This window comes from Eumetopias jubatus, unplaced genomic scaffold (assembly GCF_037043125.1).
Source record: "Eumetopias jubatus isolate StellerSeaLion01/CBP00866 unplaced genomic scaffold, mEumJub1_p1.0 scaffold_10, whole genome shotgun sequence".
NCBI classification, from domain to species: Eukaryota; Metazoa; Chordata; class Mammalia; order Carnivora; family Otariidae; genus Eumetopias; species Eumetopias jubatus.
This window is the reverse complement of record NW_028274816.1, coordinates 57,389,985-57,407,160: the sequence shown is the minus strand read 5'-3', so window position 1 is coordinate 57,407,160 and position 17,176 is coordinate 57,389,985. Positions and strand designations below refer to the sequence as shown.

Here is a 17,176-nt window from a genome sequence, read left to right as displayed (position 1 = left end):
GGGTCTCTTCGGGACAGAGCTGGAGTCGTGGACTCCTGTGTCCTGAGGGTCTGGAACCTGTAGGTCTGGAAACGGAGGGAGCTGGGGCCTGGATTCCTGGGTCTGAGGGAGGAAGGGGCTGGACGCCGTAAATCCTGGGTTTGAGGAAGGAGGGGATCGGGGGGTGGGAGTTGGGGGCCCGGACTCCTGGGTCTGAGGGAGGAGGGAGCCGAGGCCAAACTTCCAGGCTTCTGGCCTTCCTGGCGACGCCCCCCTGGGCCGGGCTTCCAGGATCCAGCCCCTATTTAATGGGGCTCCCCGGCCTCACCTGACTTTGGGAGTGGAAGGAAGCACAGAGCGAGTGACAGGGAGAGACAGACAGAAGCAGAATGGCGACGGGAACGCGCTATGCCGGGAAGGTGGTGGTTGTGACAGGGGGCGGGCGCGGCATCGGAGCCGGGATCGTGAGAGCCTTCGGTGAGTAGGGGTCTGGCTGCTCGGGAATAATGGAGACTCTCTAGGAGAAGAGGGACCCTGGGAACTAGTGGGTGTGGGATCTTCAGTACTGGAGCCAAGATTCTTATTAAAACCCAACTTGCGATGCTAATGAAAGGGAAGGCAGTATCAGCCTGGGGCCTGAGCTTTTGGCGGGTCTCCAAAAATGGTTACTCCCTTTCTCTGGGTCTCAGTTATTGTATCTACAAAGTGGGTGGTTGGGGAATGGCACTTGCAGGTTTAGGGTTTATTCCGGAACCCAGGGATGGGGGGCTCAGGAACCCCAGAAGGCACCTGGAGTGGCCAACGAGAGTATGTGTCAAGTTTTCTGCCCTTCGATCTAGAGGATCATCATGAGACTCTGGGGTCACGAAGGGAACGTTTGGGAAGATGGGCCCCCACTGCAGGAGGCCACAAGAGGGCAGCAGAGGCCTTTGCCAAGGTCTGTGCTGGGGTAACCTGTTCTTCCATTCCCAGTGCAAAGCGGCGCCCAAGTAGTTATCTGTGACAAAGATGGTGAGTGCGTGTCTCTCAGTCCTCACCCCCAACCACTCCTCCCTCAGACCCAGGAGTCCAGCCCCCAGCCCCTCCTCCCGCAGACCCAGGGGTCCAGGCCCCCAGCCCCTCCTCCCTCAGACCCAGGGGTCCAGGCCCCCAGCCTTTCTTTCCCTGCAGAGTCTAGGGGTCGGGCCCTGGAGCAGGCACTTGCTGGAACTCTCTTTATCCTCTGTGATGTGACTCAGGAGGAAGATGTGAGGGTGAGTTATTCTTGTCCCTGCCTGGTCCCAAAGGTTTAGGCTCAGCCTCATTTCCAGGCTTTCCCCCCTGGCCAGGTTCCGGGTCTCCTGGGAAGGTTCTCCTTTCTCTCTCACTACTTCAGGGCTCTTGTCACATCTGTCACAGAGATTGGAACAAAAAAGTCCCTCACAGTGGATCTCCTTCTGGAAGAGTTTCCGTCTCTTGTCTCTGGGTTCCTAGCCCTTCCCTTCAGTCAGTGTTTCTCTGATGTGCGCCCCCCACCCTGACCCTGACCCCGGGTCTCTGCAGTGTGAATACAACCAGCCCTTTGGGCTCTGGCCCCCCTGGCTTCCTGTCTCCTCTTCTCCTCCCATGCTTGGTGATTTGGGGGAGTCCCCACTTCCCGTAGTTCTTGTCCCCTCGGTTGTGATCCAGCTTCCCCCTCCCCACATTGCTTGTGGGAGTCCAGGCTCCTCAAGGCTGGGTGCCCGCACTGCCCGCTTACAAGGCATCTTTGTCCTCAGACCCTCATTTCTGAGACTGTCTGCCGTTTTGGCCGCCTGGATTGTGTGGTCAACAACGCTGGCTACCGTGAGTTGTGAGGCCCACAGGCCCTTCTCCACTGCTGTCAACCTACCTCCTGGCTTCCTCCCCCCACCTCAGTTTCCCCTTTGTCTTCCCCATCCCCTTCTCTGTCCCCTTGGACGGGACGGTAGAGCTAAGGAATCCCCCTGCTCCTGGGCTTAAGTCCTGGCTCCGTTCCATCCCCGCCGGGTGCCCTCAGGCCCGTGCCCTCCCCTCTCTGTGCTTCAGTTCCTAGATGTCTAGAATGGGAATGATGATAATGATCATCATCATTACAGAGTTGTTGTGAGTATTGAATAAGATAAATTACTCAAGCTAATAATTACCAGAACTATCTTGGGAAAACAGCTTCCAGAAGTCTTGTGATCTCAATTTGCTTATCCATGAAGTGATGTGGATGGCCCTTCTCTTTGCTGATGACTATGAAGATATCCTCATGCATGAGGTTTATAGGTCTTAGTGTGGTATCTTTGAAGGGAAAATGCCATCAGCTCAGTTACTACCCTTCCTAAGAATCTCTCATGCTGGTGAACCAGGACGCGGAGGGGTGAACTGTCTGTACTGAGATCACACAGCAAGGCTGTGCTAAGAGAGACACCCCCCACTACTACCCCGCCCCCCATTTATTGGCTGGGCAACTTTAAGCAAGGGGCTCACCCTCTCTGGGCTGAATTTTCCTCCGTATATTGTTGTAAGGATCAAAGAGATGGCAAATACTAGTTCATTCTTTCTGTGTTCTTTGTACATTCAAGAGGTATTTACTGAGCACCTACTATGTCCCAAGCTCTTTCCTGGGGACTGGGCAATGAGCAGTGAACGAAAGAGACAAAAACATTCTCGTCTTCTTGGGATTCACATGCTCAAGTAAGGAAATAGACAAGGATACAGTTAAGCCTCCCCGTTGGTGGTTTCCCTATTCGTGAAATCACCAACTCAAACACAAAATAGCCTCCATACTCACTGCTTTCCAGGTGTTTGACGGTTTGCAAGGAGGGAAAGTGGTAAGAAAAATCCCCAGTTACCTGAAGCACTTGTTCCCAGTGGAGGTCAAACAAGATGTGGCTCTGCCCTGGAGCCCACTGGATGGATTAGCATCCCAACTCTAGCCTCCAGCTAATGGCTTAACACCTCTGAGACTTGTTTCCTTGTTTGGAAAACAAATTAGGAATTGTTTTGAGGGTTTAAGACTCGAATCTGATATGCAGATAGCTAGAGTATGTGTATATACATGTCTAGAGGCAGACCTATAGTGTCTTCGTCTATTTGGGCTGCTAGAACAGAAATGCCACAGGCGGGGAGGGTTCAAGCAACAAATGTTTATCTCTCACAGTTTTGGAGGCTGGGAAGTCAAGGTCAAGGTGCCAGCAGATTCGTGTCTGGTGAGGGCCAAAAGGACAAAGGGATCTCTGAGGTCTCTTTTCTAAGTGCAGTAATCCCATCCATGAGGGGTCCATTCTCGCAACTTAAAAACCCCCTCCTATAGACCTCACCTCCAAATGCCATTACACTGAAGGTTAGGATTTCAACATATGAATTTGGGGGTGTGGGGACACATTTAGTTCATAACATTTACACATTACTGTCTAATAGGTACCTATTTCCCCTGGGAGCAATGGATGAATATTCATTAATTCAGTATTCACTGAAATTTTGTAGACCATAACTGCCTTGAATAATAGAATCGACTGTATATACTGGCATGTTTGGTGGTGATAAAGGCTGTGAAGAAAAATAAAATCAGGGCACCCGGCTGGCTCAGTCAGTGGAGGCTGCGACTCTTTGAACTCGGGGTCGTGAGTTCGAGCCCCACATTGAGCATAGAGCTTACTTAAAAAAAAAAAAAAAAAAAAAGCTGTTTAGGGTCTAGAAAATGGCAGGGGCTGTTTTCAACAGAGGGTCCAGGACGGATTCTCTGAAGATGTTTGAGCAGATCCCTGAAGGAAGCCAGGCCACAAGCCCTGGGTCCCTGGGGAAGAACAATCCAAGAGTCCCTCAACTTTCTGGCCGCCATCTTGTTTTCTTTCTCCTATTGTCTCCTAAAGCCTTTGGAGCGTTCAGGGTACATTCCTCCGACCTGCCTGTCTTTTCTCCTTGTTCTTATTCCCCTATCTTTCCAGCTCCTTTTCTTCTGAACATTGATTTTTCTGTCCCTCTAGCAGCCATTACCCCTCCCCTCCCACCAATTCCTCCTATTTATTTTACAAATATATTATGGGACTAAGTGTCAGGCACAAATACTGACTCATTGAAAAAAAATTCTTTTAAGATTTTATTTACTTTATTTTTTAAATTTAAATTCAATTAGACAACATATAGTATAAGATTTTCTTTTTCTTTTTCTTTTTTTTTTAAAGATTTTATTTATTTATTTGAGAGAGAGTGAGAGAGAGAGAGCACATGAGAGGGGGGAGGGTCAGAGGGAGAAGCAGACTCCCCGCTGAGCAGGGAGCCCGATGCAGGACTCGATCCCGGGACTCCAGGATCATGACCTGAGCCGAAGGCAGTCGCTTAACCAACTGAGCCACCCAGGCGTCCAGATTTTATTTTTCTTTATTTATTTTTAAAGATTTTATTTATTCATTTGAGACACAGAGATACAGAGAAAGAGAGAGCATGAGCAGGGGGAAAGGCAGAGGGAGGGGGAGAAGCAGGCTCCCCGCTGAGCCAGGAGCCCGATATGGGGCTTGATCCCAGGACCCTGGGATCATGACCTGAGCCAAAGGCAGACCCTTAACCAGCTGAGCCACCCAGGCGCCCCTAAGATTTTATTTTTAAGTAATCTCTACATCCAACGTGGGGGCTCAAAGTCAAACCCCAAGATCAAGAGCCAAGAGCTGTCTTGCTCCACCGACCCAGGCAGCCAGGTGCTCTGACTTGGGAAATTTCCTTTTTTTTTTTTTTTAAAGTAGGCTCCATGCCCAGCATAGGGCTTGAACTCACAACCCTGAGATCAAGACCTGAGATCAAGTGTCTGATGCTCTACCGACTGGGCCACTCAGGCACCCCCAGATTTGGGAAACTTCTAAGCCCAAGAGCAAAGAGTCATCCCCCTTCTGTAGATAGAGAGACTGAGGCACAGAGAGGCAAAGTGACTTGCCCAGAGTCACACAGCCAGGAAATGGCAGGGGCCCATATTGGAACCCAAGCCTTCTGGCCTGAGACGGCTTTTTAATTCACTGTTATGCAACCCCCCTTCCTTCTCCCGATCCCTTACCCTCTTGTCTGCCCCCCCCAACCCGGTGCCCCCTGCCCCCATATCCCTATTTCTTCCCTGTTCTCTGTATCACTCCCTCATTCTCTCTGCCTCTCTGTCCCCCACCCTTAGATCCACCTCCACAGTGGCCCGAGGAGACCTCTGCCCAGGGCTTCAGGCAGCTGCTGGAGCTGAACCTGCTGGGGACATACACTGTGACCAAGGTGAGGACTGCAGCCCCAGCTGCCAGGCCAGGGGGCCTCCTGACGATGAGATTGTCAGACCCACTTTTTCTCAGAGCAGAATGTTTCCTCTGCCTCCGTTTGATCTTACTCCAAAAGGACTCCATTCTTTGTAGCAAGTAGGTGGGAGCAAATCCCTACATCCAGCCAAAGCTAACTGTGTGGCTACCTGGCCCAGTCCCCTTAGGGACCTTCCAGAACCTTCCAGAGTGGTGTGCTGGTTGTGTTGGGGGATGTTAGGAACAGGGGGGAAAGGGTTGAGGCAGGGAGTCAGTGATAGGCAGTTACAGCTTTTCCACCCTGTGAATCACTATGGGGAACAAAGAAGTTCTTTTTTTTTTTAAGATTTTATTTATTTGACAGAGAGAGACACAGCGAGAGAGGGAACAGAAGCAGGGGGAGTGGGAGAGGGAGAAGCAGGCTTCCAGCTGAGCAGGGAGCCTGATGCGGGGCTCGATCCCAGGACCTGGGATCATGACCTGAGCTGAAGGCAGATGCTTAACGACTGAGCCACCCAGGCACCCCTAGAAAACTTTTTTTTTTTTAAGTAGGCTCCATGCCCAGCGTGGAGCCCAACGTGAGGCTTGAACTCACGACCCTGAGATCGAGACCTGAGATCTTGATCAAGAGTCGGATGCTGAACTGACTGAGCCACCCAGGCACCCCTATAAAACTTTTTTATTTTGACATTTTGCAGGCATACAGAAAAGTAGACAGATTGTGGGCCAAATTCCACATACCCATCACCCAGCAACCATTATCAACATTCTGTCATTCTTCCTGTGGACCCCTCAATTTTTTCTTTTCTTCCCTTTTCTTTTCTTTCCTTTTCTTTCTCTTTCTTTCTTTCTTTTTGCTGGGGTATTTTATTTTTAAAAAAGATTTGTTTATTTATTTTAGAGGGTGGGGGAAGGGCAGAAGGAGAGGGAGAGAAGCAGACTCCCCGCTGAGTGCGGAACCTCACAAGGAGCTCGATCTTACGACCCTGAGATCATGACCCGAGCCAAAAATCAAGGGTCTGATGCTCAACCAACTGAGCTACCCAGGCGCCCCTTTTGCTGGAGTATTTTAAAGCAAATCTCAGACATACTTTACATATAAGTAATTTAGTATGTGTTTTTAGCAGATGAGATTTTGTTTTGTTTGGGTTTGTTTGTTTTTGTTTTTGTTTTTAGATTATTTATGTGCTTTTTGAGACAGAGTGGAGGTGGTCAGAAGGCTTCTCTGAGAGGTGACATTTAAGTCAAGGATATGTGTGGGGCAGAGTGGTCCAGCAGAGGACAGCCTGTGCAAAGGCCCTGGGGTGGGGACTGCTCCAAGTGTAGGAGGAACAGCAAGAGGCCAGTGTGACTGACGCAGGGCAAGGGGGAGAGGGCGGGAGGTGAGAGCAGAAAGGGGACGAAAGGGCCTAGGTCATATCTGGATTTGTCAACCACGGAGAGGACTTTGCTTTGGCGCTTGAGCCTGGAGCCAACGGTGAGCTGCTGTAAGTGGGAACTGGTGCCCTCCGGCGGCCGCGTGGGGAACAGGCGGGGGCGAGGGCTGAGGCAAATGGCCCAGAGTGGTCCAAGCAGGAGGTGATTTGAATCCGACCGCGTCGGTGGCTGTGGATTTGGTGGGAAGTGTTCCGATTCCGGATCCATTTTGAAAGTAGAATTGTCAGGATTTCCTTGTAGACTAGACGTGGGGGGTGGACTCGAGAAAGAAAGGAGTGGGGGTTTTGGCTTCTTTGTCCCCCACCCCTACCGCCAGCAACTGGCCGCAGGACTGAGTTGCCATCCGTTGCCACGAGGAAGCCTGGGGAGGAGCCGGTGGACTGGCAGAACTTTTGAGGGGGTGTGGGGGTGTGGTGCCCTGCCCACGTCCACTTAGGATTCTTGAGTCTGGGGTGAGGGGAGAGAGAGGCCTGGAGTCATCACTTGGGAGCTCACCAGCCTGAGGCTGGAGTAGGTCTGAAAAACCAGGGTTTCAACAGTCTGCTAAGTGCCGCCTCCCACCTTAAAAGGGGCGCCTGGGTGGCTCAGTTGGTTGAGCATCGGACTCTTGATTTTTGGCTCAGATCATGATCTCAGGTCATGATCTCAGGGTCGTAAGGTCGAGCCCCTTGTGAGGCTCCGCGCTCAGCGGGGAGTCTGCTTCTCTCCCTCGCCTTCTGCCCTTCCCCCACCCTCTAAAATAAATGAACCAGCAAATCTTTAAAAAAAAAATAAAATACCCCAGCAAATTGCAGCGTAGACAGAGAAGGTAAATTGCAGTGTAGACAGAGAAGGGAGGAACCCCAGGAGTGGGCGGGGCGGGGGGGTGGTCACTAGTGTGAGGAAGAGCAGGCGCTGTTTTTGAGGTCTCACCTGAGATCCAGGTGAAAGTTTTCTGGGCAGTTGGGTGCTCTTGCTCAACCTGTGAATCCTCACTCCTACCCCTCACTTGTGTTCACCTCTGTTGGCACCTCCACACAATAAGATATATACCACAGCCCATAAAGGGGATATATATGTAATTATATATTATATATGTAATTATATATATAATCTCTCAGTGCCCAGCACTTACTTTTTATTTTTTTAAAAAGATTTTATTTATTTATTTGACATAGAGAGAGAAAGCGCAAGCAGGGGGAGCAGCAGGGGGAGTGGAAGAGGGAGAAGCAGGCTTCCCGCTGAGCAGGGAGCCGGAAGCGGGGCTCGATCCCAGGACCCTGGGACCATGACCTGAGCCGGAGGCAGCCGCTTCACCAACTGAGCCACCCAGGCGCCCCAGTGCCCACCATTTAAAAAGACAGAGATTTCTCATACGCAAACAGATCTCTGGTTTCTCTTGAAAGGTTGGCAAGCTGGACCCATGGGGCAGAACAACAGTCTGCTAAATGTGGCATGACTCTCCATTATACCCCAGTCCCCACCTCTGCTGATGGGGCTACCTGACTCCATTAGGTGTGAATGGCTGGTACGGAAGCCTCATGTAGGAGTAAAGGTCCGACGAGACAGGCCTGCCTAAGCTCTCTGCCGCCTCCTACCTGCAACATGGCAAGTTACTCAATCTCTCTGCACCTGGGTTTTCTCCGGTGAAAAACGAGGCTGATCATGGCATCTGATTCACTGGATTGTTCCTGAGAATTGAATGAGGGTAAAATACCACGAAGCCCTTAGAACAGGCCTGGCACAGAGTTTACTGTCTGCACATTTTTATTACTTATCGTGAACATTGCCCCATTCTGTTTCCTATGGCCAATCTACCTAACTCAGGTTGAGCTCACCGACATAAACGTTGAGGAAATGAAGCCTGGCAGAAGTAGAAGGGAAAAGGTGAGGTTTGAGCTGAACCCTGAGTGGGAGGAAAGGAATTGGAGAATAGGCCACAGGGTGTATCATTTACCAAAAAAGAGTGTGCAAAGGTCCTGGGGGCAGTAACCACCCAGGTGTGTTTTAAGAACAAGAGACACTCATCTCCCATGTCCACCTCCAGCTTAGCAATTAGAAGCATTTTATTAAATTGTTCTATCCATTGCCTCCTGCCATCCCTTACCGAGACATCCTCTGATTTCATCAAGTAGGAACTTCATAAATACTACCAATGGCTTTGAATGTTTACTTATAATTATTGATATAATTTAAGACTCACAAAATCTTGTCAGAATAGTACAGAGAACTCCTGTATACCCAGACTCCTCATTGTTAATATTTTATTTTTATTAGTATTTGTTTGCTTTATTTTTCTGCCTCTCGGTTTGAGGGCAAATTGCAGGCATGATGTCCATTCACCCCTCCGTACTTTGGAGAATATTTCCTAAAAATGAGAACATTCTCTCATATAGTCACAGTAAGGTTAACATTGATACCATGGTCTTGGGTAATCTAGAGACCTTCTTATTCAGATTATTAGAATTTTTTTTAAAGATTTTATTTATTTATTTGACAGAGAGAGACACAGTGAGAGAGGGAACACAAGCAGGGGGAGTGGGAGAGGGAGAAGCAGGCTTCCCGCTGAGCAGGGAGCCTGAGGATGGGGGGGCTCCATCCCAGGACCCTGGGATCATGACCTGAGCCGAAGGCAGACACCCAACCGACTGAGCCACCCAGGCGCCCCAGGATTTTATTTTTAAGTAATTTCCACACCCAACGTGGGGCTTAAACGCATGACTCCGAGATCAAGAGTAATATGCCTCAGGGACAGGGTGGGCTTCCCGGAGGAAGTGAACAATGAACAGCATTGACTAGGGAGTGGGCTGAGGTGGGGTGAAGGGGGGAGGAGAGCCAGACCTATAAGAGTCCAAGGGGGTCCTTGATGTGGCTACACGTAAGGTTCAAGTGTTCCTGGCAGAGGGAACAGTCCGTGCAAAGGCCAGGCCACCAGAAAGCTGGGCACTATGGAGGGGCTGAGTTGAGAGAGCCAAGGGGCTGGTGCAAGAAGGGGTTGGGGGAGCAGACCATATGGGGACCCAAGGGCCATGCTGAGGTGTCTGGTCTTTATCTCAAGAGCAATAGGGAGCCATGGAAGGCATTTGAGCAAGGAAGTGATGAGATGCCATTAATACTAACGAATTGTGGGCGCCTGGGGGGCTCAGTTGGTTGAGCATCTGACTCTTGGTTTGGGCTCAGGTCATGATCTCATGGTCATGAGGTTGAGGCCCCTGTCAGGCTCTGCACTAGGCATGGAGTCGGCTTGGGGTTCTTTTTCCCCCTCCCCCCGCTCACACATGCGTACACTCCCACTCTCTCTCTCAAAATAAGTAAAATCTTAAAAAAAAAATACTGGGCGCCTGGGTGGCTCAGTTGTTAAGCGTCTGCCTCCGGCTCAGGTCATGATCCCGGGGTCCTGGGATCGAGCCCCGCATCGGGCTCCCTGCTCAGTGGGAAGCCTGCTTCTCCCTCTCCCACTCCCCCTGCTTGTCTGTCTCTCTCTGTTAAAACAATAAATAAAATCTTTAAAAAAAAATACTAACAGGGGGCGCCTGGGTGGCTCAGTCGTTAAGCGTCTGCCTTCAGCTCAGGTCATGATCCCGGGGTCCTGGGATCGAGCCCCGCATCGGGCTCCCTGCTCCGCGGGAAGCCTGCTTCTCCCTCTCCCACTCCCCCTGCTTGTATTCCCTCTCTCGCTGTGTCTCTCTCTGTCAAATAAATAAATAAAATCTTTAAAAAAAAATACTAACAGATCATTAATGTTAAGAGATCACTCTAGGGGCGCCTGCCTGGCTCAGTCGGTAGAGCACCCGACACTTGATCTCAGGGTTCATGAGTTCGAGCCCCGCGTTGTGGGTAGAGATTACCTTAAAAAAAAAAAAGAAGATCTCTCTGGCTCTTGCCTGCAGAACAAGTCAGAAGACAAAGTGTGGGAGTGGGAAAACCAGTATTAAGAGACAGTAGCATTTGTGCAAGTAAAAAGAGGTGGCCTTCAAGGCCTCACATGGTCTGGCCCCGGTTCCTCGTCTGACCTCACCTCCCACCACAGTGACTTTGTTGTGCCAAACACACCAGCTCTGTCCTGCCTCAGGGCCTTTGTACATACTGTTCCTTCTGCCTGGCCCAGGCCTCTCTAAGACATCCCCACAGTTCCTACCTGAGTTTGCAGCTGCACCCAGCCCAACACTCCCATTCCCCTCATCTTACTCTACTTCTTGTTCCCTATCCCTGACCACACTCTAGCACATTCCATTATGCACTTTTATTTGTTTATTGCTGCTTCCCCCCCCAGACCTTGGGCTCCATGAGGGCAGAAATCTCTGTCTTGTTTCCTGTGGTATCCCTGGCAATTTACCACAGTACCTGGCACATACTAGGTGCTTGGTTAACGTTTGTCAAATGAATGAATGAGGGGGAGAGAACTGTAGAGATTCAGGAGGTCCTTAGAAGGCACAATGGCCCAGGGCTTGGTGATGGATCGGATGAGGAACTTGGGGAGAGGGAGGCTCTAGAAGGCTCTCAGGTCTCTGGCTTGAGAGCTGGGTGTGAGTGGACCCCATGTCTGAGGCTGGAAATCTGGGAGAAAGGCAGATTCTAGGAGGGACAATGGAATGAGTTTTGCACTGGAGATATAGAGCTGGAGGTGCCCAAAGGTGGCAGGGGAGGAGCTCCAGAAGGTGGTTCTAAGGGAGATTTATGATATGCTGATGGGAAACCAGCCACGCAGGGGCTCCCCTGGCAGAGCTCAGAGAGAAGCAGACCCCGGAACCCCAACATTTAGGAGAAATGGAGTCAGGCCAGAGCGAGGCTGCAGGCTCTCCTGGTCGGTCAGGTGTCCAAGGGGAGGGAGGGAGAGGGGTGAGAAGGACGGGCCAATAAGATTCCAGTGCATCCTCGATGTGGCTGCACAGAGGTGCTAGGTGACCTTGGAGGCAGTGGGGGCCCATGGGCCAAGGACTGTGTGGGAGGGTTGAGAAGGGTCCATAGGGAGTGTGGGACAAATATTTATTCAGTGCTAGCTGTATGCCAAGTGCTAGGACAAGGGTGGCGAATGACCCACATTGTGCGGCCCCTAGGGACATCAGGTTCACAGGCTGAGGGTGGGGAGGGAGTTAAACAGCCGGGCAGGGAGTGAGAAGGTCTAGGAAAGAAATAGGCAGGGGCCGGGCCTGGGGGAGGGGATGGGCAAGGCCAGGGCAGAGGGAGGGAGGGTTTCAAGGCCAACGAGAGGGAGGAGAGAAAGGAATGGGGTGGGGGGAGTCAGGTCCCTGGGGAGAGGTTGGAGGATTCGAATCCCCCCCCCAGTGCCCACATAATCATGTCACTCATGCTCGTGTTATCTTCAAGTTCTTAAGACTCAGAGTTGTCAGAAATTCTTTTTTTGGTTGTGCGTTTTGGTCTCTGACTGCCACTGTGGTGTGCAAATACCAGCCCTGACAGTTGTCACATGACCCTCAGAGCATCGGTCACCTGCTCCGTCTCCTCACCTGGGAAAAAGAGCTATGGACAGTCCCTTCTTCTGGGTTTGTCCTGAGGATTCATTGATTGATCTGTGTGAAGAGCTGACAGGGACAGGCACATAATAGATAAATTCAGGGGCGCCTGGGTGGCTCAGTCGGTTAAGCATCTGCCTTTCGCTCAGGTCATGATCTCGGGGTCCTGGGATCAAGTCCCGCGTCGGGCTCCCTGCTCAGCGGAGAGTCTGCTTCTCCCTCTGTGCTCTCTCTCTCTCTCTCTCAAATAAATAAATAAAATCTTCAAAACATAGATAAATTCAGGGGACGCCTGGGTGGCTCCAGTCGTTAAGCGTCTGCCTTCGGCTCAGGTCATGATCCCAGGGTCCTGGGATCGAGTCCCACATCGGGCTCCTTGCTCAGTGAGGACCCTGCTTCTCCCTCTCCCTCTACTGCTCCCCCTGCTTGTGCTCTCTCTCTCTGACAAATAAATAAACAAAAATCTTTAAAAAAACATAGATAAATTCAATAAATTCATTCATTTAGTCAAAAGATATTTATTGAGCACCTATTACATGACAGACACCTGAATACCAGGGGTGAAACAAAGTAAGAAATTGCAACCATCCCTCATGAGTTTTTGCATTCTGGTGGGAGAGACAGAGGATAAGCAAATAAGTAAAAGAGATATGGTGTGTCAGAAGCAGGTGTTATGTTACAGAGAATGGTCATGGTCATGGTCCCAGGGTCCTGGGATCGAGCCCCGCGTCGGGCTCCCTGCTCCTCCCTCTCCCACTCCCACTGCTGTGTTCTCTCTCTCACTGTCTCTCTCTCTCTCTCTCTCTCTGTCAAATAAATAAATAAAATGCTTTAAAAAAATCTTTGAAAAAAAAGGAATCAAGGTAGGCAGGTTGCAGTTTTATTTTTTCTTCTTTTTTTTAAGATTTTATTTATTGATTTGACAGAGAGAGAGAGAGAGAGAGACAGTGAGAGAGAGACAGTGAGAGAGAGCACACAGCAGTGGGAGTGGGAGAGGGAGAAGCAGGCTTCCCGCGGGTCAGGGATCAGGGCCTGAGCCGAAGGCAGACGCTTAACGACTGAGCCACCCAGGCGCCCCTCAAATAAATAAATCTTTAAATAAATAAATAGGACACTCAGGTTTGGCCTCATTGAGAAGGTGACATTTGAACAAGATTTGGAATTGTTGAGGGACTAGGTTTACCTGGGACTGTCCCAGGTTAGTTCTGAAAGTGTTTGGAATGTCCTACGTCCTCAGAAGCGCTTCAGTCCTGGGCAAATCGGAATGGCTGGTCACCCTAGGAGTGAGTCCCATGTGTATCAGAGGAAAAGTACTCCAGACAGAGGGAACCGCAAGTGTAAAGGCCCTGAGGTTGGAACGCGTAGGGTATGTTTGAAGTTATGGTCCTCAGAAAAGGTGGAGGCTGTTTTTGAGGGAGTGGAGAAAGTTTGAAAGAGCTGATGGGGTGACCCAGAGAGGGAGCTAATTTAGATTCCCACTCTGGAAACCACTTAAGGGAACCTGCTTATAGTCATTAATCTTTAACTGCAGGAACAGGTCTTGCCAGGCCAGCTCAGCTGTCAAAGGAAAGCGAGGGGAAGGATAGAATTTGAATTTATTCAAGGTCATGTGTAGTGAAAGAGCTGAGAGGCAGAGGAAGGGAGGAGAGAGAGAAAGAATTAGTTTAGGGACCTCCGGGGAGCCAGAGAGTTGCCGGGGAGAAGCTGGTAAAATGGGTGCATTTCATGAAGGTCTCCCACATCACATTCTGACCACAGAGTTCTCCCTAAAATTCAGAGATACCGTCTTCCCCTCGGGGATAAAAGAGCTTCTGCCCATTTTTGCAAAATATGCAGCCATCTTGCATTTTCCTATCTTGATTTGGACATGAGTTTGAGTAACATATAAAGACCTGGGGTGGGAGAGACAGAGGCCTAGAGAGAGGGGGACTGGGACGGGGTTGGGGGGGCAGGTGGGGAGGGTGGTGGGGGAGGGGGACAGGGACACAAAGGGAGGGAGGGAAAGAGAGAGGTAGTAGAGGAGACAGAGAAAAAAATGCCTTCCAGACATGGAGAGATTCCTTAAGCAGACCCAGAGACCCTGGGGCAAACCAGTGAAGGTGCTCTCTCGAGTTCTAGAATGCTGTCCCTACAAGGCACAGAGAGATCCATTAGGGAACATACCAGGGCAATGGCCCTTGGCCCAGGCATAAGGATGTGTTTTCAGTGTGGCTGGGGGAACCCAGGGGCTCAGGTGGCTGACTTTGCCTTCTGTCTCCCCAGCTTGCCCTCCCCCACCTGCGGAAGAGCCAGGGGAACGTTATCAACATCTCCAGTCTGGTGGGCGCCATTGGCCAGGTCCAGGCAGTTCCTTATGTGGCCACCAAGGTACCCTACCCCTTCCTTCACTCCCTACCAGGCCTTCCAGGTACCTCAGCCCTGAAGCATGACAACCCGCGGCACGTGTGGTTATGCGCCAAGTGTCTCCCAGGAAACAGAGCCTGGTGCATCCCATGGAGGCCAGCAGGGAAGGCATGACCTCCCCGTTCTGATGCCCCAGCTTGACACCCCCTTGTTGGAAGAGAGAAAAAGAGGGACCTCGTCTTCCCTGGACTGAACTCCCCGCCCCCCCCATCATCTTCCACAGGGGGCAGTAACAGCCATGACCAAAGCCTTGGCCCTGGATGAGAGTCAATATGGCGTCCGGGTCAACTGGTGAGCAGCTCCAAGTGGGCAGAGAAGGCTGGGAGTGAGCCGAAGAGGCCACGTTTAGGGCACACTTTCCTGATCCCCTCTTCTCCCTTCCCCCAGTATTTCCCCAGGAAACATCTGGACCCCACTGTGGGAGGAGCTGACAGCCTCAACGCCTGACCCCACCGCTACAGTCCAAGAGGGCACATTGGCCCAGGTGGGAGTGGGGGCCAGATCGAGGTGGTATGGGAGTGGCTTAGGGCGCGGCAGTCAGACCAGGTGCTTCACTTGGTCTCCTCTTCCCCTGGTCTCTCCCCAGCCCCTGGGCCGCATGGGCCAGCCCGCTGACGTGGGGGCCGCTGCCGTGTTCCTGGCCTCCGAAGCTAACTTCTGCACTGGGATTGAGCTGCTTGTGAGCGGGGGTGCAGAGCTGGGGTATGGGCGCAAGGCCATTCCGGGCACCCCCGTGGAGCTCCCCACCATCCCTTCCTAATTTCCCACATTTCCACTTGGGCCTTCCTGACTAGAACTCCAACCCCAAGCTCAGTCTCCCAGATTGCAGCGTCTACCATCTGCCTCTTAGGTGCAGACCCCAGCTCTAGACATTAACTCCACTTACCAATGTGCCAAACTACCCCGCCAGTTCCCATAAAAGGAGTTTGCAGCCAAGAGGAGGGCGTCATGACATTTATTTTCTGCCCTTGAGTTCTGCCACGCGGGGACCGCGTCCCCGCTCCCAGCCCCACGGGTTCCCACGCGTAGCCTCGACCCAAGGGGCTACAACTCCCGGCAGGCCTTGCAGCAGGCTCCTGGGAAAAGTATTGCCGTTGGCTTCACCCCTGTTAATGCAAAGGCCCGCAGGGGAGAATAAATTAAACCCTATTAGGAGATAATAGTGGAGGTGAAACAAAAGGACCTCCTCGTTATTCTTGGTCCTTAAGGGAAAGGAGATTCGACCTCGCTGGCTGAGGAGTAGGAGGGTAGGGCTCCAGAAGTTCTGTGGGAAGCAGCAGCTAGGGTTGAGAGTCCTGGGTCAGAGGGAGGAGGCGCTGGGATCCGGACTCCTGGGTTTGGGGGAGAAGGAAACATAGGGGGCGTGGACTCCCCAGTTACGGAAGGGCGGACCCTGGATTCCCCCAGGGGCGCGGGGCCCAGTTTGGGTTGAATCTCCTCAGTGAGGGGGTGGGCCTGCATGACTGCTGCGGATTGGCCGCCGCGGGGGTGTGTGCGGCAATCGCTGATTGGCTGAAGCGGGGAGGGCGCGGTCGTGGCCGCCACGCCCCTCGGGCCCTAGGCCAGGCTGTGGGAGAGGACTGGGGTGTAGGAAGCAAAACTGGATGATACTCTGAGGGGGGAGGGCTGGGATTTTGCCGAGGCCTGTGGCTGTTAGGGCTGGGCGACAGTCACCCGGGGACAGAATTCGGGGGCAAAATATTCCAGAGTAGAATTGTGGAGGCGCGGTGGCCCAGGAATCGGAGTTTGAAGACTCGACAGGAAAAAGATTTTGGTCCTTGTAATCCGGATGCAGGAGTTGGGGGAACTCTGACCACAGGAGGTTTTGGGGCCACAGTGACCAAGGAGTTCGGTATAGGGGGCACTAATGCAGGTTTGAATTGCTAGGCATTAGAGGGATCCTGATGAGCTGTAATTAGCTAACTCTGCCCCTGAGGGTCCTGTAGTTGGGGAGACACTCACAAGGGGGCATAACCAGGTAACCTTTCCCTAGGGCCTCTAGGGGCTGTTCTTAGAGGCTCACTCATGCGTTGGTGGATTAAAATTTTTTTGGGCCTCACTGATGAGACCGGAACCATGTGTGTTGTATCTTTTTATTTTTATTTTTAAGATTTTACTTATTTGACAGAGAGAGAACCCAAGTAGGCAGAGAGGCAGGCAGGGGGAGAGGGAGAAGCAGGCTCCCGGCGGGACTCGATCCCAGGATCCCGGGATCATGACCTGAGACCTGACCTGAAGGCAGATGCTTAACTGACTCAGCCATCCAGGCGCCCTGTTGTATATATTTTTTTAAATTATATTTATTTATTTGAGAGAGAGAGAGTGCAAGTGGGGGCGGGGAGCGGAGGGAGAGAGACAGGCGGACTCTGAGCTGAGCGCAGAGCCAGGCGAGGGGCTCGATCTCTCGACCTTGAGAGCATGACCTGAGCTGAAATAAGGAGTTGGAGGCTTAACCGATTGAGCCACCCAGGCACCCCTATTTATTTCAGATATTTATTTATTCTAGGGAGAGAGTGTGCATATGCGAGCTAGGAAGAGGGGCAGAGGGGGAGGGAGAGGCGGAGAATCCCAAGCTGACTCTGCGCTGTGTGGCACTCAATCTCAGGACCCTGAGATCATGATCTGAGTGGAAACTAAGAGTCTGACGCCTAA

General features: G+C 51.6%; 1 protein-coding gene across 1 annotated transcript; it reads left to right on the top strand.

Annotated features, from left to right (window-relative positions):
* The first annotated feature begins 288 nt into the window (after positions 1-288).
* HSD17B14 (hydroxysteroid 17-beta dehydrogenase 14) lies at positions 289-15,422 on the top strand. The gene is made up of 9 exons (XM_028091620.2): positions 289-456; positions 952-990; positions 1,150-1,232; positions 1,737-1,803; positions 5,123-5,214; positions 14,384-14,488; positions 14,748-14,815; positions 14,912-15,008; positions 15,111-15,422. The coding sequence occupies exons 1-9, from the start codon at positions 369-371 to the stop codon at positions 15,282-15,284; spliced, it is 813 nt and encodes a 270-aa protein (XP_027947421.1). The 5' UTR covers positions 289-368; the 3' UTR covers positions 15,285-15,422.
* The last annotated feature ends 1,754 nt before the right edge of the window (positions 15,423-17,176 follow it).

Excerpts from the sequence above, each read along its gene's own strand:
- HSD17B14 (XM_028091620.2), top strand. The coding sequence starts at position 369 with ATGGCGACGGGAACGCGCTATGCCGGGAAGGTGGTGGTTGTGACAGGG. Across the intron at positions 991-1,149 it reads AGTTATCTGTGACAAAGATG|AGTCTAGGGGTCGGGCCCTG; the intron begins GTGAGTGCGTGT and ends CTTTCCCTGCAG. Across the intron at positions 1,233-1,736 it reads CTCAGGAGGAAGATGTGAGG|ACCCTCATTTCTGAGACTGT; the intron begins GTGAGTTATTCT and ends CTTTGTCCTCAG.